Raw genomic sequence first — 25,600 nt, 5'->3', positions numbered from 1 at the left:
CAGGAAGCCTGCTTCTCCCTCTCCCACTCCCCCTGCTTGTGTTCTCTTTCTCACTATTTCTTTCTCTGTCAAATAAATAAATAAATATCTTAAAATAAAAAAAGAAAGAAAGAAAGAACTTGAAGACCCTGCGAACACTTAATGTTAGCAAGGATGTGCAGAACCCGGGAACTGTTCTGGGCACTGTTAGGTAGGGTACACCAAAGGTGAGCTTACATTATGACCTAGCATATGCTACAGACCCTAGGCCTACTACACTCAATAGAAATTCAAACTTAACATTCACCAACAGACACATAAAAGAAAGTTCATGGCACTCCTATTCATAATAGCTCCAAACTGGAAATAACCCAAATGTCCGTGAGAATTAAAATAGTTTGGGGGGGGATGAATTAAACCACTAGTAGTTTTAATGGTCTGGTTTTCTCTCTCCTGTTTCCTCACTGTTGTTATTATTATTGCTATAACAATAAAGGATTCCTGAGAGCTTGTCCTCTCCTTTCCCTTGGGTGCCCCCTTGTCAGGACTCATCCAATCAACCCCTGTCCCTGGATTTTTGAAGGAAAAAAAAAACAAGTGCAAAGGCAGCCTGAGGGGTGGTCCCTGGACAGGGCAGGCCTGCCAGGAAATGTCTTCTAGGAGAGTCCTTCCTCCCACCCCCAGACCCACTCTTGCGTCTGCAGCATAAGGATAATTCCTGTTGGGCTCAGAAAGGAGGAATGGAGGACCCACTCCACTAGGACTCAAGGACAACACCTGAACGGGGTTGGGGTTGTGGGTGGTGCTACAAATCACTATATTCCTCAAAAGTTTGTTATCTTTGGGGAAAATTGATTTTTTTTTAAATGCTGATTTTGTCATACGCTGCAATACTATACAGCAGTGAAACAAACTTTGTCTTACACAATGGCATGGAGAGATCTCATGTGTATCATGTTGAACAAAAGAAGCCAGGCACCAAAAAAAGGACTCTATGGTTTTATTTATGTTATTCTAAAGGAACAAAACCTATCTATAAGTGTTAGAATCAAGGGTGCTGTTACCTTTGTGACAAGATTGGTAGTGACAACAAAGGGGCTTGAGAGGGGTTCTGAGGACTCACATATTTTATATCCTGATTCTAGGTAGTAGGTGCATAGATTTACGTATCTCTAAAAGTGCATTCATCGGTACACATAAGATTTGTATACCACATTATGTTATACTCTGGTAAGAAATGTTTAAGAATTTTGGGATCTAGTAAGATTACACATGCACTTACCGTCACTAGAGTCGATGGCAACATGTGGCACACAAAAGTGAATAAAATAAAGGGAAACAAGATTGTAAATATGCACACATCTTTTAAGTAGAAAGGGGAAAAATAACCAAATGATATTTTTAAATTTCTGTGGGAATAGGAGAGGTAGAAGTGATAGATTTTTTTAAATATATTTTATTTATGTATTTGACATGAGAGTGAGCACAAGTAAGGGGAAAAGCAGGCAGAGGGAGAAACAGGCTTCCCACTGAGCAGGGATCCCAATGCAGGACTCGATCCCAGGACCCGGGGATCATGACCTGAGCTGAAGGCAGATGCTGGACTAACTGAGCCACCCAGGCATTCCGGGATAGACTTTTTAATTTTTATGTTGTTATGTTATGTTATGTTATGTTATGTGTTGTTATGTTATGTTATGTTATGTTATTTCTTGGGGGATAGATTTTTTTTTAAATTATGAAGTCATTCTGGGTTTCCTGATACTTGCTGTAAAAAATGATAGCAAAACTGAAGCATTTACTAAAGTGACTATTAAAACATAAAATAAAGAGCATTATTTTTTTTTGCAAAGGAGTCTTTCCAGGGAAATGCAAATTGTCTTTACTGACGGGAAGTGTTGAAAAAAGTTTCTGTACAATTATATAAACTACCTCGTGACCAGAATTCAACATTAACAGGGGCAGTTTTTAAGTCTTTTATTAAAACAGATTCTTTAAAATCATTCCTTTCTCCCCTTCAAACAGAATCCCATCTGTTTCGAGACTGACAAAACATATCAGCACAGCAGCTCATTTCCAGAATTTAGTAAACATCGCAAAATTAGTTTTAAGGCATATAGCAGACATTTAGAGTATCTTCTTTCCCTAAATGACTACAGAACTTCAGGAGAAAACTAGAAATTTTCAAACGTTGCCATATAGATGCTCTACCTATTTCACTAAGTAGAAATGGTTACTTAGCAATTATATATACCCCAGCCAAATAATTTCGCTTTAATATGAATGTCCTAAATAATTTTAAGAAAACTACTTTTAAAAAATTAGCTGTTTTGACACTAGTTTATTTAAAAGAAAAACAGGAATGGAAATACTGACTCATCGTCACTAGAACCTACTGTCTCCCCAGTGAAGTCATGCTCAGCAACAAGTCTAGTGCCCACCTTACTCGTCAGCCCCCTCAGCAATGTAAAAGGAGGAAGCTGGCCACCCTTGGGCTTCCCTCTTCATGTCTTCAGCCCTTGTGGCGGCCAGAGCAGGGCGGGGGCTGCCCTTGGATTCCACGGGTACAAAGGCAACCATCTATCCATCGTAGCTATCTGTGCTAAGACTCACATTTTTAAAAAAAAATTAATTTTATTTAAATTCAATTAATTAATACATAGTGTATTATTAGTTTCAGAGGCAGAGTTCAGTGATTCATCAGTTGTATACAACACCCAGTGCCCTCCTTAATGCCCATCACCCAGTTACCCCATCCTCCCACTCTCCTCCCCTCCAGCAACCCTTAGTGTGTTTCCTATGATTAAGAGTCTCTCATGGTTTGTCTCCTTCTCTGATTTCTTCTTGTTTTATTTTTCCCTCCCTCCCCCTATGCTCCTTTGTTTAGTGTCTTAAATTCCACATATGAATGAAATCATATGGTACTTCTCTCTCTCTGATGAACTTAAGTTGCTTGGCGTTAATATCCTCTAGTTCCATCCACATCGTCGCAAATGGCAAGATTTTTCTTTTCTTTTCTCTTTTCTTTTTGATAGCTGAGACTCACATTTTCTTCCATGCTTTAATGTCTTTGAAATCAGGCTATATCTTTTTTTTTTTTTCTTGAAGATTTTATTTGTGTATTTGACAGAGAGAGAGAGAGCATGAGCAGGGGGAGTGGCAGGGCAGGAAGGAGAAGCAGGCTCCCCACTGAGCAGGGAGCCCGATATGGGACTTGATCCTGGGACCCTGAGATCATGATCTGAGCCAAAGGCAGACCCTTAATCGACTGAGCAACCCAGGTGCCCCAGGCTGTATCTTATAACTGCTGTTGAGTAAGTGGCAATTTCATAGTGTTGGCATTGCTTCCACAGGAACCTTGGTGTCAGCTTCCAAGCTCTTGGGCGCCAGTTGTAGGTGGATATACTGAGCTACATCCCTGAACCAGGTTCACAAGGACGCTGACGTGATATGATTGTAAAGCTGATTTACAGCACCAATGATTTTTGGTGTTTCTGAATTCTTTTAAGAAATGCCCTCTTTTTGGCACAGAGCGCAACACTGTATAGAAAAAAATTAAAAGCCATCCAAGTCAATAGTGATTCAGAAAAGTCAGACACTGAGTCTTAAGTATACCAAATATGCATTTGACTATTTCTCATTTTAGGTACACATGAGTGATAAAAATCTATGTCTGGTAAAGTTGAAAGAAGTTTTCCAGTAAGATATAAAATATTAATTCCAAGTAATGGAAAAGCCTGATTAACTGGAAAAGCTTTTTCTTAATGGAACATAAAAATGGTGTTACAAAAAATGGCATAGTCTATGACATTTTAAAATTATGTTTTTAATGATGTGTTTTCTCAGTGCCTTGAGTGTGAAAAAATTGGGGAAGCACAATCTTTGAGGGAGGAGGGCTTACTCTGGCCAATTCTTACACACTAGAAATTATCTTTAAACTTTTCTTAATAATCTATGTATTTTAGATTCCTGAAGTCAAATGAGAATTACATCTAAATAAAGAATGGGTCAAAATAAAAATTTTTAATTGTCTCTTGTTAGTAAATTCCTTAAATCTTTTTTCCTTAAGGATTTCAAACAAATATATCAATAGAGACTATATTACATGTGCCTCAACATAGGCAAGTTTTTCTTCTACCAAGATCTAGTATCTTTATCACATTAGTTCAAATATTTCAATAAGGATAAGATTCTCCAGCAAAAAATGTTTATATTCCCAAAACCTTTTAAAAGATTAGATTTTTAAAGAAATGTAAACCATATCTTGGTAAATAGTATGTACCAAGAGAAGGGATGTTGATGGTAGAGCAGAATTTCTAATTAATTTCATAGATTAATTCAACTCTTTCTCAATAGCAATTTGACTACGTGAAATTAAGAGGCAAATAAAGTGGTTTATAGACTTTGGCCTAGTAATTGTATTTCCAGGTTTCTTTTTTTTAAATTTTTTTCATATTTCCATGTTTCTAAGAAAAGCAATTAAAATGTGGAATTGTTACATAATTATGATATTCTATTCAATGGATTATGCAGCTGTTTTTAAATGGTAAATATTAAAACTATATTTAAGTTACCTGTAACACATACGAAAAAAAAACAGTGAATGGAAATGTTAAAAAAAAAAAAAAACAGCTAGTATGTTAGGTGATAAAAACTGAAAGTGATCCTTTTCCAAAACTTTTGGAAATGTTGTCTTAGCACTACTTTTACAATTGAAAAGAGAAAAAAATGCTTGACCATCTGATACTATACCATATAAGCATGAGGGAAACTGTAGATATGCATTATACTGTTAATATCACTTACTGATTGGGTTTAGAGGAGAAAACAACTTGTTTCATTACATATCTTATTTGAATTCTTAATTTTACCTACTTTTTTTTTTTTAAAGATTTTGTTTATTTATTTGACAGACAGAAATCACAAGTAGGCAGAGAGGCAGGCAGAGAGATAGGAGGAGGAAGCAGGCTCCCTGCCGAGTAGAGAGCCCGACGCGGGGCTCGATCCCAGGACTCTGGGATCATGACCTGAGCCAAAGGCAGAGGCTTTAACCCACTGAGCCACCCAGGCGCCCCTTATTTATTTGTTGGAGAGAAGGCATGAGTGGAGAATGGGGAGCAGCAGAGGGAGAAGGAGAGACAGTTTCCCCGAGCCAGGAGCTTGATGTGGGGCTTAATCCCAGGACACTGGGATCATGACGTAAGCCAAAGGCAGATGCTTTACCAATTGAGCCACCCAGGTACCATTGAATTGTTAGTTCTATTTTAAAAAAATTTTATTCATTCATCTGAGAGAAGAGAAAGAGAGCATGAGCAGCAGGGATGGGCAGGGGGAGAGGGAGAAGCAGAATCCCTACTGAGTAGAGAGCCAGACACAGGACTCGATCCTAGGGCCCCAAGATCATGACCTGAGCTGAAGGCAGACCCTTAACCGACTGAGCCACCCAGGCACCCCTGAATCCTTAGTATTTTTAAGTGAAAAGATTTAAAAGATTTTTTGATGATTCATGCCCTTGCCATAAAATACAGTAGCAAGTCGGCAAACCTGGCTAACAGGAGTTAGAAGATACTATGAGCATCCACTCCCTTCTATAGGAAATGTCCAAAATAATGCAATAATATTCGTTGACCAGAGCCTATTTCATGATTTTCAGTGGTATTCCCGACGGCAATCACAACAGTAGTCTATGGAAATCTTTAAGATGTAAGACATTTGAGCAAAGTCTTCCTTTATATTCTTCCTTTTCTCATTTAAAATCAAAACCTATTTTTATAGTGAAACCCCCACTTTTGTCTTCGAAGCAACTATTTAGATCATTTCCAAATTAACCATAAAAAAAGAAAAACAAAAACAAAAAACCTCTTCTCCCAACAGAAAAGCTTTTTATAGCTGACACTGAGTCATCTCCTGGGACCCCAAAATGTGCCCCACATAGTGAATGTGTAAATAGAAAGGGCAACTATAATTCTAGTGTTAATTGGGGTGCAAAAATGCCAGTGAATAGGAATTCATATATTTTGAAGTATTCATTGTTCTTTTACACTTCTTTCAGTTTTCTCCTGGAAATGCGTGTGTAGATTTAGAAAGATTTATTAAGGAAGCCATTCTGGAATGCCTGCACAGGGCCCCAGGTATGAGGTCATCCAAGAAATCTGGTTGAAACACTGGAACACTACGGTCTAAGGGACAGTGGGCCACTCAGCTCTGTTGCTTCTTCCCTTCCTATGGAAAGAATTAATTTCTGTTCCTTTAAGGTAATGAAGAATAAATTAAGAGAGCTGAAGAATTGTTTTTCAAACCATGAAAAATAAGTGAGCTCCAACAACACAATTATCTACACAAATTTTCGTTAACATTTGTGATTCATAACTAAAAAGTGCCAATGAGCTAAATGTCTCCCAACTGACGGAAACAAAATGTGGTATATTAGTGATGAAGCAGTGATGTATGCGATGACAGGAACTTTAAATTAAGAAAGCCACTCAAAGAGACAAGATATTGTGATTCCACTTATGTGGGCTGCCCTGGACAGGCACATCCATAGACCCAGAGAGTAAATTAGTGTTTGCCCAAGGTGGAGAGGGCTAACAGACCATTTCTTTGCAGGATGTTGAAACAGCCTACAATTCAGTGAGGGTTGCGCAACTCTATGAATATACTGAAAAAATCACTGAGCTAGAAACTTCAATGAATGATGTCACCAAGATGCCAACACAGGTTTTTCCTGACTTTGTGCCCCTCTCATTAGAAAAACTAACAATTCTATGGGGCGCCTGGGTGGCTCAGTGGGTTAAGCCTCTGCCTTCGGCTCAGGTCATGATCTCAGGGTCCTGGGATCAAGCCCCGCACTGGGCTCTCTGCTTGGCGGGGAGCCTGCTTCCCCTTCTCTCTCTGCCTGCCTCTCTGCCTACTTGTGATCTCTCTCTCTCTGTCAAATGAATAAATAAAATCTTAAAAAAAAAAAAAAAGAAGAAGTTCTCCAGTTAGAAGTTAAATAGATTTTTTTTTTTTTTTTTTAATGTAGGTGCAACACCCAGCATGGAGCCCAGTGTGGGGTTTGAATTCAATGATGATCCTGAATCAAGACTTGGACTCTTAACCAACTGAGCCACCCAGGTGCCCCACAAGTTAAATAGACTTTAAATCCAGTTAAACCTTCAAAAAAGGTCATGTTCCCACCCTGCAGTTAAAAATCCCAAACATAGAAGCCTGTCATTAATCACATAATAGAAATGCCTTTTGGTCCATGATTAACTTTGTCCAATATGCCCGTGAGCAGTTCTACTCTAATGATTTCACAGGTCTTCGGAGGTGGCTAGAAGAAAGTAAATCTCTATATACTTATATAGGAATTGCTTCAGAAGTGTTTAGAGCAGCTTTCCTGAAAGTTCAGTCTAAGAGTATATATTTTAAAAAAAAGGCTGTCGCAAGAAAAGTTCTCTTTAGAAAACTATGGACCTGTTCCACAGTATGGAACTTGTTCCAGTGGGCCGTGGCTGGAACAGAATAACCAGGTGGCATTTGGAGATTCTCATCCCCATTTGTTGAGTCAACTTGAAAGGGAGGAGCCCAGACACCTGCATATTTACATAAGCTCTTCCAGGAGTCAGACATGGTCAGGGAAGAGAATTAACATCCTGATAATCAAGACTCAGCTCACCAACAGGAAGGTAATCCAAATAAGAGGTGCTCCCTATTACTGGCCAGATTGTTTTTGATATTCTTCATTTTCTATCTTTTTACAGAAAAGTAAATTAGAAGTAATAATTTTTGAAAAAATGTTAAGATCTCTTGATCATTATGAACATGGGATTATACAGCAAACATTTATGTTCTGATGGGACAGTATTTAAATTAGGAGATCATCTTTGATAGTCTTTAAAATGTAATCTTTGGTATCTAGTCACGAGAATAATGGAGTCTTAGGAGTGATATTTAAATTAAATTTAATTCAAGACAAACATCACATATATCCACCTTCCCCAAAAGGCTTAATTCATCTGAATTAAGGAAATGGCAATTATTCTGACTGAAGTCTTCGTTCTGTGATATGTGTGTTTGGGCAAGTTTAGGCAAACAGCAAAGGTTTAGAAGTCCTACCACCAAGCCTACAGCATTTTGAAAATGCAAAAGCCAACCTGATTTTCCAATCCGGCAGTTCAATATGAGCTGCCAAAATCTCATCCAATTAGTCCTTCCATTCCAGATAATCTAGTTTCCTCGGGGTCATTATGGTTTTCCTTGGACAGCAGTCCGGGACACGTGAGCTCTCCTTTCCAATTCCCTCAGTTAGCATGGGCAACTCTAGTATCAGAACCATGGAAGTTCAACATCGTTGTCACCAACTCTGGAAGATCAAATTCGTGTTTCCACCCCCAGTCCTTCCGAGCATTGCTGTCATCAAAATTCATCGGCCAACTATCCGCTAGGAAAAGACATGGAAGAGAAGCTTAAATTACTCAGGCTGTGGACTTGCAAAAATGTCTAGCACATTTTATATAAAGGTCTACCATACAAAATGCCACAAAAGAAATTCACCCTCCGAAATTCCTCCTCCAAGGAAACCAGAGTGGCCATTATGCACATACATAGCCACCCTCTTAGATCAGAAGATTCTATTACATGCCCACAATCAGGCACTGAGGATTGTGACTATTAAAATCTCCCATGGACTTGTAGGGCAGCAATCTTCTACTCCAGCAGTGCTCAAAGCCATAGTGGCAGTCACAGCATCAGAAAACCCACGGACATTTTCTTATGCTGTTGTCTGGTTTTATGTTTCAACAATAAAATGGTGAAATGCTGACAAGCTATTTATTTGGAATAGGATGATTCCACCCCCTTTAGATATCAGTGCCCCAAACTGCAGCATCTGTTGTCTCAACAACAGCTTCTTCTTCAGAATGTGTCCAGAACCTCCTTATTCTCCATGCTTTATGTCCTCAAGGGACTCACAGTGCCAACCGAAGCTTCACTTGGATTTTGAGGGGAGTTGCAATGATGTACCCACCGATGGCCTGTCGAACAGAATCCACGTTGTATGTGATCTGGAATTCTGGTATGTGCTTGAGAACCTCCTGGGCCAGGTCCTCAGGGGTGAAGCTCATGGCATTGACATTGTAGGTCCTTATGGAGAGGGACTCTGCCGGGGCCTCCATGACTTCCAGAGTGGCCCTGAGGCAGTCATCAATATACATCATTGGGAGCCTCGTGCTGGGTTTCAGGTTGCACTCAAATTTGCCATTCTTTAGGGCATCGTGGAAGATCTGGACTGCATAATCTGAAAGAGAATCCTGTCTGTGAGTCATCTTGTAACAAAATGATGAATGCGTTAGGTCAGTGGTTTTCAAACACCTTAGGCTCTTTATGCTCCTCAGCATCACTGAGGACCCCCAAAGAGGTCTTAGGAGTGTGGGTTACATCAATATCTACTATGCCAGAAAGTAACAGAGCATTTAAAAAAAAACACTGCTACATCTTAAAATGATAATAATAAACCCATCACGTAGTCATATGTATGATATTGTATATGAAGAAGAATGTATTTTCCAAACAAAAGAAGGCTTAGTGAAAAGAATGGCGTGTTTTACATTTTGACCATGTCTCGTTGCTGGCTCAGTAACAGAAAGCTGGAGTCTCCGGTTTCCTTGTGTGTTCAGCCCACTAGGCCGTCACACATCACACAGTCTCTGGAAAACTCCACAGTGCACTTGTAAAGGAGAATGAAAGGAAGGCAAATGACAGCTTCATACTGATACAGAAAGAGTTTTGACCTCTTGGACCCCTTGGAAAAAAACAAAGATCCTGAGGGATTCCCAGTGCATAATTGCAGAGTATTGTATTAAGGCAAAAAACTTTTTAAAAAGTAACCCCAACAAAAATCTCCTTTAAAATCCCTCAGATTTGGGGATGCCTGGGTGGCTCAGTTGGTTAAGCATCTATCTTCAGCTGAGGTCGGTCATAAGGGTCCTGGGATCAAGTCCCACATAGGGCTCTTTGCTCAGCAGGGAACCTGTTTCTCCCTCTGCCTGCCGCTCCTCCTGCTTGTGCTCTCTCTCTCTTTCAAATAAATAAATAAATAAGTAAATAAAATAAATTTTAAATCTCTCAGATTTTGCCAAGGTTTAGCTTTTATTTTTTTTTTAAGATTTTATTCATTTATTTGTCAGAGAAAGAAAGAGCAAGCAAGCACAAGCAGGGGGAGCAGCAGGTAGAGGGAGAAGCAGGCTTCCCACTGAGCAAGAAGCCCAGCGTGGTACTCGATCCCAGGACCTTAGGATCATAACCTGAGCATAAGGCAGACGCTTAACAGACTGAGCCACCCAGGTGTCCCAAGGTTTAGCTTTTATATTATATCTCAGAGCCCCTCATATGGGAAGGATTTCTAATATGGGAGTTACTGAACATAACGCATGCTTGAGTTCAAACTCATAATAATAAAAATAACGACAACAACAACACTTATGCTCCTTTAACAACATGCAATGCATACATATAGTCCATTTTCACGGAGTTCTCTGCATTAAGAAACGAAGGCTGGATTCAAAGAAAGAGGCTATTTCCTATTTGGTGTTCTCCTACATTATAAATTCGACATGACAAATTTGTTCTCGAATGTTACCTGTTTGATTCTAGCACTGGGGATGGCTAATCCCGGGCTGGATTTGCAGCACCAGCATGAGCTGCCCTTAACACGTTCAAGTCAATGGGATTCCATGAGCTTCTCAGATGTACTTGCCAGAGAGGGCGCAGAAACTCGGGGTCAGCACACAGCTAAAAAGATAGCTGGTCCCTTGCCGCTCTTCACTGCACGTAGAAAGCCTATCTTACTTAGGGCAAAAACGGAAAACAGCACTTACCAGTTGTTCCTCCTCCAGGCTGGGAGTCCGCTGAAATAATTCCAGGATATCTCAAGCATCGGAAATCTAACCCATACCGGTAATGGTAATACTACAAAAAAGAGAAAGGCAATTTTAAAACAAATGCTTTAAACAAGACAGAGCAATGCAAAGAGAAGAAGAGCTCTTTCCTGGGGGGCGGGGGATGGAGCAGAGTATCTTTCCATGCAGTTCTATTGAAATATTCCTAAAGGAAGCGAGACTAGAATTTCTGAGGGCCACTCACTTTTCTTTAACAAGTAACTCTTCCACTTTCACGTTCAAAAAAATCATTCTGGTGACATATCAACACGGTCAATAATAAATCAGCCTGTGCTGATTTTCAGTCTTTCTTTGGAATAGAGTCACTGCTCGACACCCCCAAACAATCCTCCAGGAGCATGTTCCTGTACTGCAGAATGGCACAGAGCTCAGGGGAGGACTGCGGGGGAGGAGGGCAATGCCTGATACCTCAGCTAAAGGAGCAGACACCACTCACACTTGTCCTAGAGTTGTTTTTTTTTTTTAAGTTTTTAAATTTTATTTTATTTGAGCGAGAGAGAGAGAATGAAACAGAGAGAGAGCACGAGCAGGGGGAGTAGGAGAGGAGAAGCAGGCTCCCCACTGAGTAGGGAGCCCAATGTGGGATTTGATCCCAGGACCCTGGGATCATGACCTGAGCCAAAGGCAGAGGCTTAACCAACTGAGTCACCCAGGCTTCCGTTAGCACAGAGTTTTAAAGACAAAGAATATTAAAAAAAACAAAAAACAAACCAAAACTCCTTTGACCTTCTCCATAACACAATGTTCAAAAATCACCTCCCATTACTGCCAATACTGGGAGCCTGACAGAACGGAGCAGTACCAGTAAGACAGACAGCAAATGAACAAGAGGGTGCCATTGAGGGGCCTCTGGGAAGTGCTGTGTGTTATACATGGCCAAGGGCTAAGGAGCTCTTCAGGAGCATTCAGTTCCTGCCACTTGGCAAACACAATCAGTTTGGGAGCACTTCTGGGGGCTGGGCTGGGGGCGGGGGTAGAGGTAAACATCCTCTCCAAGGATGAATCAGCAAGTGTATGAGGCAAAGAGAACAGAAAAGGCAACGCTGAGTCATCTTGCCAAGCAAGGCTTACTTCTCCCATGAGCTCGGCGTGGACCTTGGACACCCCGTAGATGGTCCTGGGCCTCTGCACACAGAGATCGGGAGTTGGATTCCGGGGAGAAGTAGGTCCAAAAGCTCCGATTGTGCTAGGCACAAACAATCGCAAACTGTGCTCTGCGGCGACATCCAGGACGTTATGCAATCCTGCAAGGAACAGACATGACGACCACCGTCTCAAAAATCTCCTGCAGAAGAACTGGAAGAGCTGACAAATCAGCCATCCTGGGCAAGACCCAGAAACTTACCGGTGATATTGACGGCCCTGGCCAAGGACACGTTCGCTTCCCCGACGGCACTGAGCAGAGCACTATAATTAAACAACCAGGTGATGCGGTTGTTTACCACGATCTCCCGAAGATTCTTATAATCCAGAATGTCGGAATAAATAAACGGGCCTACAAGGAACACAACAAAACCAGAGAAGCACAAGTTAGGGGTTTAAAAAGCCAAGGGGACCTTCCCCCCCCACCCCAGTTGGCTCGTGAATTCCATTAGGGTCAACTGGATGGCTGGATCATTGGACGCTGTGCAGCATTTTGCTTACAGAAGAACAAACCCCAGCCACCCCCTAGGTAACAGAAGCTCGCGCTCATGAAGGACTTAAACTTGCCACACGCTGTCCAAGGCCTTTCTGTATACTTAGCTCTCATACAGCCTTTCAGGGAGATATATCTGACCGGGAGGGAAACTGAGGCACAGAGAAGCACTAGCCAGGATCAGAGTGAGTGGGAGAACCGGGGTATCTGGCTCCCAAGTTGGTGCTGTTAATAGCCCCCCTACAGGCACAGTAATTTCACTCTGCCAAAAAGTTACCCATTTTAAAAAGGCTAGAGAAGTGGGTTTTTAAAAGAACATACAACTTGGTGTAGAAGAACCACAGGCATGAGCTAGGGAGAGCCAGGCTGGTTCGGTGGCAACTTCCCCCGCTTATAGCAAAGTACCAGGAAGGACCTGGAGACCTTACAACCATGTTTCTAAGGTAGGAGAAAACTTGAGGACTTTGCAGTGTTTGTGTGTGTGCACAGCAGTTTCAAAGCAAATTTATGTTGGGGCCCAACTCTTGATTTCACCTCAGGTCATGATCTTAGGGTTGTGAGATCAAGCCCCGTGTTCGGCTCTGTGCTTAGCACGGAGAGTCTGACTCTGTTGGGATTCTCTCTCTCTCTCTCTCCCTCTTGCTAAAATAAATAAATAAATCATCATCATCTTCTTCTTTTTTTAAAGAGCAAATCTATGTGGAAATAGGAGGATTAATTTCTCCAAAGTTTTAAAGTTCTTTTTTCTCATTACAGAACTTGATTTTTGTTTTCCCTCCGAGCAAAGAAATTAAAGACTCAAAAAGGCAGGAATCAAAGTTTTTATTCCAAAGATACTATCCCAAATAACGCACAAAGATATCATCCCCAAACTTTACTTCAAGTTTGAAAGAGTTCTCCTGTTCTTGTAACTCTTAACAAGAAGCAGCATTAACTGCAAGACATTTCACAGAACTACGAGGGATCAAATTAGGAATGAGGGTTTTTTTTTTTTTTAAAGAGACAGTGAGTTGGGGGGGTGAGGCACAGAATGAAAGGGAGAGAGAGAATCCCAAGTCAGCTCCACGCCCAACATGGAGCCAGACGTGCGGCTCAATCTTACGACGCTGATATCGTGACTGGGGCTGAAATCAGGAATTGGGCACTTAACCCACTGAGCCACCCAGGTGCCTCCAAATAGGGAATTTTTAAAAGTCACACAATTGAGCCTCAGTAACACCTTTCTTTTCATCACAAGCCTGGTTATGAGCTGTTGTACACACTGATCCCATGAGCCGCCTCTCTAACTACATTTTGAAAATCAAAATGAAACAAAAACAAGGCATCTTGATTTCTTACCGCTGTGGAAGATGTGATCGGGGGGTTTCCTTATGTCAGACAAAATCACATTGTCCTTCCCAAATCGTTTCCTGTAGGGAAGAGCAAAACATGTGACTTGGTACATCTAGGATATAACTGGCCCAATGAAAATGTGCTTTCAAATAGGGCAAAGGACCAGTGGGGGAGACGATGAGCCACAGACCTGCTACATGTCTATGATATTAAGAACAAAATAAAACGATTACATGTTGCCAAAGACAAGCTGTACATACTAAAGAACTCAGATTTTCAATTTCAGCTTTTTGGTCTCTTACCTCAAAAGGTTAGCAAGCCCTACTCCAAGCTGGCCAAGACCCCCTAGATGAAGAAGAAAAAAGTGGAACTTTAATTCATATCTTACCAGTTCATTTATTCCCAGAACATAGTAACAGAATAAGACTGTAGGGCAATCTCAGCTTATTAGGGAAGGCCCCACTCTGACCTGATAAAACTAAGTTACATCCTCCACACAAGAACAGAGATCGATGTAGGTGATATTAGTTGCAGAGACAAAACTCTTTCTAGCATTGGGTGGCTGACAGGAAGCAATGGTGCAAGAAGAGAAAAAAATCACAAGAAAGCCGGACAACCTCCTAGCCTCTTAAGCCAGGAATTCCCTCTCAGACCTGCCCTCATTATTTGATGGGCTCTGAAGCTTGAGTGCAACAGGAGCCAAAACACTCAAAAGCCAAACAGAAAATTTGAGATCAACCTCTGGTAGGATTATCAAGAAGCCCATCCCCCATTAGGACTGGGCTGGGGTACAAGAGGGGAAAAGGGGGACAAACCAGGAAGTCATCCGAGAAAAGGGAAGACAACTGAATTGACAAGGAGCCACGAAGAAAACTAAATTTTTTTTTAATTTTTAAAAATTAAAATTAGAGCTTCCTAATTTAGAGGCTCAAAAATGCTGCTGAGTGAGGCACCTGGGTGGCTCAGTAGGTTAAGCCTCTGCCTTCGGCTCAGGTCATGATCTCAGGGAACCGCTTCCCTCTCTCTCTCTCTCTGCCCGCCTCTCTGCTTACTTGTGATCTCTGTCTGTCAAATAAATTAATAAAACCTTTAAAAAAAAAATGCCACTGAGAGGGATGCCTGGTTGGCTTAGTTGGTTAAGCGTCTGCCTTTGGCTAAAGTCATGATCCCAGGGTCCTGGGATCAAGCCCCACACCCCACTGGGCTGCCTGCTCAGCAGGGAGCTTGCTTCTTTCTCTCCTTTGTCCCACCCCCTGCTTGTGCACTCTCTCTCTCTCTCTCTCTCTCTGACAAATAAATAAAATCTTTTTTTTTTTTTTTTAGTAAGTAAAATCTTTTAAAAAAAATGCCACTGATTGAAATGGGTGAGCTGGAGGTTGGGAGTACAGCTGGGGGAACGAAACTGCAAATTTCATCTGAGAGAGGTAAATGAGGCAGGGAGATACAGAAAGTGGGATTTCCTGTAAGTGCTTGTTACCATGGGACTGGAACCAGGCCCACTGACACCACCACCAGGTTCTAGAAGATGCTCTGTTGGTGGAGGAGGGAGGGAGCAAACCAGCACCAGGTAAGTGGAGCAAACCAGGGAGGACGGTATAGAGGGGAAGTGACTACAACCTGAAGTCCATTTCCAGCCAGAGACGAGGAGGCGGAAATGAAAGAAACACACACACTGTGAGGAATGTAAGAAGCCAAGGGGATGGTGGGAAGAAGGAAATAAAGTGTGTCCATCACATCAGAGGTGGGCTTGTGTTGGCTGGAAGGACCTGGAGTGCCAGGTGAAGCTTGGAGCGAGGAGGGCATAGCATCAGGGGCTGGGTGGACAGGAGGTAAGGAGCACAGGGAGCAAGTCTGGCGACGGTGAGATTAACGACATTCCAAGATGGGGGGATGGGTTCCTTGGGCAGGCCCTAACATGTTTCTTCTGTCTCCCACACACAAACATGCAACAGCTGCGGGGCATGGATGATGTGGAGTTTGGGTTGAGGAGGTCAGCCAAGAAAAGATGCACCTGAGGCACCACCCACACCGTAGCCCCTGCACATTTGCTACCAGGCAGCCCTCGCCCCCAGGCGATCTCAGCCACACAGCAGCTTCCTGGCCCCCTGTTTCCTAGAGCCAACCTTCAGACAATAAAAAATTATAACATAAAAAGAAAGCACTGGCAACAGTGACAGAATAAGGATTTTGGGCTTGCCATTCTGGAGGAAGCCAATTGTGGAAAAGGTTATTTCTGATGAATACATGTTAGCTGGTGGCATGGTAGCCCTTCCAAAGCCATCCAGAAACAGCACAGGAAAAGAAAGGAAGGAGAAGAAGGAGAAGGAGGAGGAGGAGGAGAAGAAGAAGAATCATCATCAAGTTGCAAATGTGGAAAAAAAAAAAAAAAGCCCAACCTGTAATTAAGACACGTGGCTGGTCTGTTCCAGAGAAGGAGGCAGAGTGAAAGTTGGTATCTGCTGGAATCTGCCGAGGGGAGGTGCCCAGAAACCGGAGCGGCGGGGCAGCTGTCCAGCAGCCACAGGCTGGGCTCCCCAGCATCTGGCCCACAACCTGCCGCAGCATCTTAGTGATCAGCATTTCCCTGCAAACACCCTGCAATAAAAAAGGAGCAGAGTTAATTACACAACCTTTTATGCTCCCGACCCCTCTGAACACAAGCTCACGGGCACAACGCAGATTGGACTCCCGAACTGAACTAAAGAGACTGCTGAGTGGGCCAACGGGAAGCCTGTCAAGAGCCTCCTGTGTGAGCTGGGCTCTGTGAAAAGGGGATCAAACCCGGCGGGCAGACAAAAGCCGGGCAGAGATTTAGAACTGACACTGCACAATGCTGACATCGCCTGCATCTAACGGTTACCGTGGAGGGGACCGTGCATGGACCTGGAAACACCAAGTCAGTGCATCCCAACAAAGCCTTCGCATCCTTACAGCTGGTCACAGTCTGTCCATGCACCATCGAAAGGCACAGACAGGTCCCAGATTAAATAACTTAGTGCCTTTTCCATCTTGTGCAAACACTCAGATATTATCCTTGGAGTGAACCAGACTAGAAAAGCAGATGGTTAAGAGAAAAAGGTCCTCGGTGACATTCAGTAAGCTGTGACCCCTTTGTTTTGCTGCCCTCTCCTTTCAAAAGGATCATCTGGAAGAGTTGTTTTCTCCTTTCCTTCCAGACCATGAACATCTTAGTCCCCCTCCTCTTCCTCACCAGTTTTATTGGTTACAGACCATGACATCAGTTCTGGCCTTAAGAGGTCAAGACGGTCCAATTGCACAAGGCTGCAACTGGAGGTACAAGAAGGGCCTTCACACACACACACACCACCCCCCCAACCTCCTGCCCCAGCACCCAGGCAAGTGTGTCCCAAGAGTAAATCAGAGCCACACAGCGGGCTCTGATGCTTCCCACCCTCTAAAGTCAGGCCTCCTGCACTCTGCACACGGCCCTGTGGCTTCCACAGTAAGATTTGCAACAGAGCTGGCCGAGGAAACTTCAGAGCCAACTCCAGTGACCCACCCCCTTCCAACGAGATCACCAGATCTAACCATCTTATCTTTGTAAACTACAGTTGAAGACCCTTTAAGATCTGAACTTAGCCTTCTCCCACATTCAACTCCGTACCTTGAGGAGAGAAGACTAATACACAGCATTCAAAGCCCCTACAGCCTTCCCTCCCAGCTAACTTTGCCAAACAAGCAGAAGAGAGCCTTCTGCTGGAGCGTCTCTTGGCTTGCTGTGGGGGATCAGGCCTGGAAAAGGGGCCGCCACTCTGGACCACATCATAGGAAAGGCCCAAGTGTCCCTCATAAGACCTTTGGGGAAATCATCCTTTCAGCCATCATTGTCACCCAAGACCCAGGTAAGAACTCTGATTCTTTTTTGGGCGGGGGGGAGGGGATGGAGTAAAGTGTAATTTTTTAATTGGAAAACAAGTACATAACTTGGAATGGATTTGACGCCAATTGTGCCATAAGCAAATTTTCTTTAAGTGGCTAAACAAAGTTTAAAAAGCAAGTAACAACAAAAGAAAATGTCCTAGTACAGGACCAGCAGTACCAAAAAAAATAATGTGTGAGTACATGGAGCATATACCCGTTGTGCAACAGTGCAACTCTGAACCACATATTGCTGACAGTCCATACTCCACGGAGGAGTTATGGCTCCTTGCTTCTACAACATGCCGACACTTCCTCTCTAAAACTGCTTAAAACAAAGGTACAACCCAGATCTTCCCTCATCTGACCAACTCCATCTCCGCTGAGGTGTGCAGAAGGACTGAGCTTTACCCAGAGGAAGCCATGTGCACCATGTAACTGGATTGGCCTTCTCAAGGAGGGTTTCAGGACAACGACAGTAAGATAAGGGAAGAAAATAGGGAGGAATGAGGTCCTAATCACATCCCTGCATGTTTCTGGACAGCAAGGCGGAAACCTTTTACAGATAAGTTACGAAGAAGAGGCAGATAAATAATTTGGTACAAGACACTGAACACATTCTGTACAACACCTGCACATTGCTGTCATCGTGAGTACAAACTCCTCATAGTTCACGTGCCTGTCACTGTGAAAATCTGCTTCCCTGCCCACTTCAACCTTGGCATCTGCTCACTTTTCTCTCAGGTCTGGCATCACATGGAGAAGGCCTGCACTCCCACAGCTGCGGCCATCTTTATCTAACATGCGGACGGCTCTCCAATTTCTTCCTCACTGTGTCTTTCATTTTTTTTGCCATCATTGTCAGAAATTCCAGGCTGTCAATTGCTTTACCTCAAGACAGCCATCACACCTCAACGCAGAACAAGTGTATCCCTTTAACACATGACATACTAAAAAGATAGGTCCTGAAGGGTCAAGATTTAATACTACTTAACATTTTTACTGTCATATAAAAGGCATTCTTAAGTAAATCTGGTAAACTTTTCAAAAAAGCTATCCTACACCAAATACTTTGGCACCAATCGCTTTTGCTGCCAAGCAGTCACCAAAAAGATACTAATGATTGGTTTGGTGCTGACACCAGATGAACACAAACAAAATGACAAATCCAGCCACGACTGCAAATTTTCCCATTTGTAAGGTAGAATACACTTCTGTTAAGATACTAACACAGTCTTCATGTTTGCAGCTAAAATTTTAATTTGACAAGTTTCTCTGTTATTAGAAGGTGACACGACTAGGGTTTCCTTCAATGCTTTTTCATCCAAACAAGGCTTTCCTGTGTTTCTCCAGCCACTGCAATTTGATAACCTATCCTGCTAGATGCTTCAATAGCTTTTTCACTGCTAGTTTGGAAAGCTATAACAAATCATTTTTGGCTTTTCAAGAGCTCATCATATCTACACTTAAGTCATTCAGTTCATTTTTCTTTAGAGGACTCTGAATGGTTGTTCTCAAAAGAATGCTACTGGCACCGTAATATTATACAAAAACTTTCCACAGTGTAAGACACAGAATGTAAATGTCTAACAACTGTAAAACTGATGAAATCTGTCACATTTTTAGGTCTTATTTAGCTCTCTGGAGTAAATTCCTCCCTTTCATTATTCAGGAAACTCCGATAGATCGTTTCATTTTTTTCAGCACTTACAGACATGGATGGTATAGCTCTGAGTAGAAAAATCAAGTTATCTAGTATCCCCCTGTTTAGCCAACAATACAAAAATAGATAAATATCCTTTCACTTTAGAATAATTTTATATCATTTAAAAATTAAGAAAATTTTTCAAATCAAGACTATGAAGTATGTTTTGACTTCTAGGACCCTACAAAAGGTCTCTGGGAATCCCAGGATTCCCCAGATTATATTTTGAGAAGAGCTGTTCTAAAGTAAAATTTGCTTTGCCAACCTAGCTATTAAATTTATACAGGGAAATCATCAAAGATTCTCAGTCCCTCTTTAAAGATTCGATTATAGTCCACAGACTTTCTCTCCCAAGCACCTTCTTTACTTTAACTGTACAGGGATGAAGAACAATTCGACTCTTCCCCAGAGATAATGGAGTGCCTCCCTGACCCAGGACTCTCCAGGGTAGTTATTATACCACTTCTCCCATCATTCTCCTGGCATTTACCTCTCTGCATGAACCACAGAACTCTAAGACAGCAGTGACATTATGAAGAGGGTGGGACTGATAGAGATGAAGACTCAGAGCTCAAGTACCTTTGGTCATTGTATGGATATGGTAGAGCTAAATAAGGAATCAAGGAGGTTAATACTGAGGTCTCTAATGTATGCTGCTGTAAGAATGGGCTCCCTGGGGAAGTAGGTCAGATGAGAAGACAGAGTTAGGTTTTGGAAACATTAGTCTTTTTTTTTTTTTTTAAGATTTTATTTATTTGACAGAGAGATCACAAATAGGCAGAGAGGCAGGCAGAGAGAGAGGAGGAAGCAGGCTCCGTGCTGAGCAGAGAGCCCGATGCGGGGCCCCATCCCAAGACCCAGGGATCATGACCCGAGCCGAAGTCAGAGGCTTAAACCACTGAGCCACACAGGCGCCCCTGGAAACATTAGTCTTAGGTGCCAGGAGACAATATGGCTATCTCTCTCGTGAGTTGTGAGCGCTTATGAGAAATTCCTACCAGTAACTGATGTATGTCAGTACTCACCAAACAGTGTGGAACAGACCAGAAGGAGAAAACAGGAAATAACAAGGGTTTGTCTACACCATACACACATACACTATAACAGAATGCCCCTGTTTGCAGAAAAAATTACTTTGGTTTCTTAGGGGAGAAACTTATTTCAACTGTGACTGCTCCAAAGATAAATAATTCTGTTTTGGGGAATTTTTTTTTAATGGAAAAACAAAAATGGATTTATTTTACTTTTAAATTTCACAACACAACATTTTACTGAAAATGAAGTGATTTTTAATCTATAAATAAGGACTCTCTAAATGTCACTCAGGATGTTTTAAGACAGATTTGAATTCACAACACATCTTACACACAACAATTTCAATCAACCAGTCACTCCGAACACAATGGGGAGGCATAACAAGTATGTGATGATTTCTTAATAGTCCAAGAGGATAAAGACCTTTTCGAATATGGAAAGAAATTAGTCTTTCTACAGTATTAACTCCTAAAAGCTATTCTCCTTTATAGACAACAATATTCAACAATATTATTGTCAGTTTCATACACTTTTACTTTATAAAGAACTCCCAGAGGAAGAAATTTCTGGAAGCTTTCCCAGATATACACAGCTACATTTTCTGACCTGCTTACAACATCTGCAAAGTATGGCACATCCAGATCCAGATTCTTATGATCGAGGGGCTTCATAATTGCCTCCTCCATATACTCTTTGAGGTCAGCCAAATTCATAACCATCCCTGTAACAGGATCAATCTCTCCATGCACTGCCACCACAATTTTATAATTGTGCCCATGGCCTTGTGGATTGTTCCATTTCCCAAACAGTTTCGAATTTTCTTCATTACTCAGAGATTTGCTGTGGAGTCAGTGGGTCATGCTGAAGGACACAAGGCAGGACACTCGGACCCTGGCGGCGACCGCCCTCACCTCGCCTCCTTCTGTTTCAGGAATATTAAAAGAAACTCCAATTTGAAATATTTAAGGCCAACAAAATAGGCCTTTTCCCTGATGGCACACCATCAATTTCCCTTAATGTTCTCACTGGCTTGTAATCTCCCAAAATCCAGGTCTAATAATTCTTGCCATGGAGGCAGTAAATAAGAATGTATTAATATCTCGGGCACTAAAGAACGAAAAGTAAAAGTATCCAGCACTGACAGATGAATGGATAAAAAAAATGTGGTATATACACACAACAGTATATTATTCAGCCTTGAAGAAGGATATCCTGCCACAGGCTACCACATGCCAAGTGAAATAAGCCAGTTACCAAAGGCCAAACACCGTAAGACTCCACTCTTATGAGTTAGTTATATAAGGTATCCAAGGTGATGAAAATCATAGAAAAAGGAAGTAGAAAGGCACCTGCCAAGAGGTGGGGGATAACACAGAAGGACTATCAGTGTTTCATTCATTGGCATACAGCTTCAGTTTTGTAAGATAAGAAAGTTTTACAGATCTGTTGCACAGTAACGTGAACATACTTAACACTACTGGAGTGTTCAATTGAGTACACTTGAGTGTTAAAAATGGTTAACATGGTAAATTTTACATTATGTGACTGCAACCACAATTTAAAATAAAACATGTAAACTCATGTTTTTAAAAGAAGTCTCCAGCCCCAGTGAATGGTCTGCACATACATATATTGCTGAGGAGCTAGAAAATTCACCCAACAGAGATCAGTGCTGTCTCCAGAAGCCTAACAGTCCAGCTGGTGCCTACCAAACCCTAGTCTCATTCAAACTCCCAAGCCCTTATCCCACTTAACTCCCCAACCTGTTCTTCCCCCTCTGCTCATAAACCTGCTGAAACCTGTTCTTGTTCATCTCTTCTTCCAGTCTCAGGGGTCTCCAGGAGTCGGTTGCTCTCAACCTTAATTCCCTACCCCTCAAAGTGGGGCTTCCTACCCTGCACTCTGTAAAACTGCTTTCAGGAAAGGGGTGCCATTTGCCTAGTTGATGATTTCCTGGCACCAGACCCTCCTACACTAAGCTGCTGATTCCTGCCCTCTGTTCACCGCCCCCATCCCGCCCCGCCCTGCACCCCAAGCCCACAGGTTCTCCCACCTCTTAGTCTGCTTTAAGGACCAATAACCCTTACAAAACGCATTTGCAAGGCAGTCTCTTCTTCAAATCTTCCGGTTCATTACATAATAAATGTGTACTCTTGGGGCGCCTGGGTGGCTCAGTGAGTTAAAGCCTCTGCCTTCGGCTCCGGTCATGAACTCAGGGTCCTGGGATCGAGCCCCGCATCGGGCTCCCTACTCGGGAGCGTGCTTCCTCCTCTCTCTCTGCCTGCCTGCCTCTCTGCCTACTTGTGATCTCTGTCAAATAAATAAATAAAAAATCTTTTAAAAAAATTAAAAAATAAATAAATGCGTACTCTTAATAGAACTGGCCCAAAGAAAAATCAGGCACTTCCTAACTACCGAGCACGGGTGAAACGCCTGCTTTCCTTAACCCTCGCTGTATTCCTGAAGCTGGGATCTTTTCTCCCTTTTGCAGGATGAACTGCCAAGCCCAAGGTCTGACAAGTACTAAACACCAAGAGGGGTAGGAAACCGGATTCGCTGAGTCCCAAACCCTCCTTCCACCACCGCCACACTTCTCCCTCAAGAGGTACGATCAAATACCCAAGAAGACCAACAGGAAGCAACCCCGTGGCCGCGCTGAGGGCACCTTCTCCGCACCACCATCCCCGCTCCAGCGCGGTTCCTCCCGGCCTCTCCTCACCGGGTAACTCGACAAGCCCAGGGGCCTCAGGTCACCGCCACTCTCTCGCGGCGTGAGTCTGAGTACGCTCCTCTGCCAAACCTCAAGGTTCCTCAGTCTTGGGGGATAATGATAGGACTGCCCCACTAGATTGTTGAGAACATTTAATAGAGCAGTCTATGAAGAGCACTTAGCAAACTGCTCAATGTAAAGACTCCACCAACGAGCTGGTCAAGTCTGGACTTACCGTGGTGATGATCCGAAAGACAGAAAAAGTTTAGGGAATACCCCAGAGCTCTAAGTTGGAGATACAGAGGGTCTCAGAGGTCTGGCTCTGCAGAGCGGGAGGTGGACGCCCGGGAGAGGGAACCCAAGAAGACACGGGGCCTGAGCCCGGCTCTCGGTGGGAAGGGTGTAGGGTCCCATCTTCTCCGGGAGATGACTGGGTAAACCGGTTTTAGGAGAACGGCCGCGCCTATCCTTATTCCTTGTTGGAGGGTGTCCTAGCAAAGTGGAAGGGGCCGGGTGTCGCCTCCTGTGGACCGAAGCAGCGCCCCCGACCCCGCGCCTCGCAGCTCCGTGTCGAAGGCTGGAGACCGCGCTCACGCCGGGGCCAGGGGGGCCCGCGACATCAGCCTCCTCTCCTAAACGGGGATCTGCTCCCGGGGACAGCGGCCGGGGTAACGTCCCGGAGCTCCGCACTTACCTTCCGACTGAGGCACCCGGAGGTGCTGTGTTGCGGCGCGGGAATGGGAGCTGGAGCAGCGCGCGGCCCGAGACCCCAGCGCCGCTAGCAGAAACCCGAGCCCGCGCCCAGTGCTCCGCGCCTTTATCGTCTCTGCGTCCGAACCCGCCCCTCCGCGCACCAATCCCTTTCTTCCGCCGGGGCCGCGGCTAAGGCGCCGGGTCACGAGGGGCCCGGGGTGGAGGGCCCCGGCTGTCTTGGCAACCCTTTCCCCGCAAGTCTAGGCCACCTCCTCTGACCGACAAAGTGGAGAACTAAGGAACGGCTGGGAGCGCGTGAGAGTCCCGCGCGCGCAGCGTGTCCCGCAGCCGCAGTGCCAGCCTTCCCGACTTCGCTTGGGCCCCGTCAAGGTGCGCGCCCCTCTGCAGGGAACTTCCACGACTCGGAAATCGGCACTCTGTAGCCCCCGAGAACCGGCTCTGTCTGGCGTTGAGCGGCTTCGCAGGGACCTGGGGATGAGGGCGGGACGCAGGAGAGGAATTTGGAAGGATTGGCTGAGGAAATGGCCCAGGAACCTGAGTCGGGAGATCTGGTACAGTCATTTCTTCTTGGTTTCCCACATGGGAAACATCATTGTCAAGTGAGATGACCCCCAAGGCACGGACCAGCAGAGTCAGCGTCCCGTGAGAACCTGTTAGACGTGAAAATCTGGGGCCTCATCCCAGACCTGTAGAGTCAGGATCTCTACGGGCGGGGCCCCGCGAGCTCTGTTTTAACAAGCCCTCCAGGTGATGCTCATGCGCGCGGAAGTTGGAGAAGCGCGGGTCTAAGGCCGGGATTCTCAGACTTCGAGGCCTGTTAGACTCACCTGGGAGTTTCGGGAAGGAATGAATCAGAATCTCGTTTGGGGGCTTGGAGGGTTTAAGTGTTTGTTTAAAGCCCCTCAAGTGATCCCGATGTGCTGTCAAAGCTGAGAACCATAGATTACGGAAAGTCTGGGTACAAAGCAGTCCCCACCCCATCTACTGAATTAAGGTCTACATTTTAAAAGATCCCCGGGGCGCCTGGGTGGCTCAGTGGGTTAAAGCCTCTGCCTTCAGCTCAGGTCATGATCCCCAGGGTCCTGGGATCGAGCCCCACATCGGGCTCTCTGCTCGGCGGGGAGCCTGCTCCCCCCCCCCCCCCCCCCCCCCTCTCTGTCTACTTGTGATCTCTCTCTGTCAAATAAATAAAGTCTTTAAAAAAAAAAAAGAAAAAGAAAATAAAAGAGCTTTAAAAGATCCCCAAGTGATTCTCAAGCACATCAGGATTTTGGAAAACGGCTCTAAGAAAGGTCTCCTCCAACATTTAGAATCTGTGATGTTAGACAGCATGTCGAATTTTCTGTTTAACACGCTCTTGGAAAGCTCCATGTCTTCAACATTTTCTCATACGACATGATCCTCATTATGGCTCTTTTTCTGGTGCACTTAAAGTCTAAAATCTTAAGTATAGCCTTTTTAGCCTCCCAGGAGACCTTAGAGATTATGAGGGCACTGTACCCATTTCACAGTGGAAGAGGCGAAGCCCTTTCCAGAAAAGTGAAGACATTTGTTCAAGGCCGAGGGACAGAAACCTGGCCGAGGCACTGGGTCATGGCCCTAATACATCACATCATACCATGAAGAGTTATTTTTGTTGTTGTTGTTTTCCTCAGACCTTATGATGGCAT

General features: G+C 43.7%; 1 protein-coding gene across 1 annotated transcript; it reads right to left on the bottom strand.

The window, feature by feature from the left end:
- Positions 1-7,641: 7,641 nt before the first annotated feature.
- LOC111157793 (L-threonine 3-dehydrogenase, mitochondrial) lies at positions 7,642-16,467 on the bottom strand. The gene is made up of 8 exons (XM_022519437.1): positions 16,284-16,467; positions 14,190-14,232; positions 13,894-13,964; positions 12,265-12,414; positions 11,991-12,163; positions 10,839-10,929; positions 8,990-9,259; positions 7,642-8,404 (listed from the first exon to the last, which is right to left on the bottom strand). Exons 1-8 carry the CDS (start codon positions 16,465-16,467, stop codon positions 8,265-8,267), a joined length of 1,122 nt encoding a protein of 373 aa, XP_022375145.1. The 3' UTR covers positions 7,642-8,264.
- Between the last annotated feature and the right edge of the window lie 9,133 nt (positions 16,468-25,600).

Source organism: Enhydra lutris, unplaced genomic scaffold (genome assembly GCF_002288905.1).
Source record: "Enhydra lutris kenyoni isolate GAN:26980312 unplaced genomic scaffold, ASM228890v2 scaffoldscaffold3, whole genome shotgun sequence".
In the NCBI taxonomy this organism is placed as follows: Eukaryota; Metazoa; Chordata; class Mammalia; order Carnivora; family Mustelidae; genus Enhydra; species Enhydra lutris.
Note: the sequence above shows the minus strand (reverse complement) of the source record. Positions and strands in the feature narration are given on the sequence as shown.

Coding starts and splice junctions, on each gene's coding strand:
- LOC111157793 (XM_022519437.1), bottom strand. CDS start 16,467: ATGCTGATCACTAAGATGCTGCGGCAGGTTGTGGGCCAGATGCTGGGG. Junction 14,233..16,283: donor GCCACGTGTCTTAATTACAG/GTTGGGCTTTTT, acceptor TTCTTCATCTAG/GGGGTCTTGGCCAGCTTGGA. Junction 9,260..10,838: donor GCCTGGAGGAGGAACAACTG/GTAAGTGCTGTT, acceptor ATTCTCTTTCAG/ATTATGCAGTCCAGATCTTC.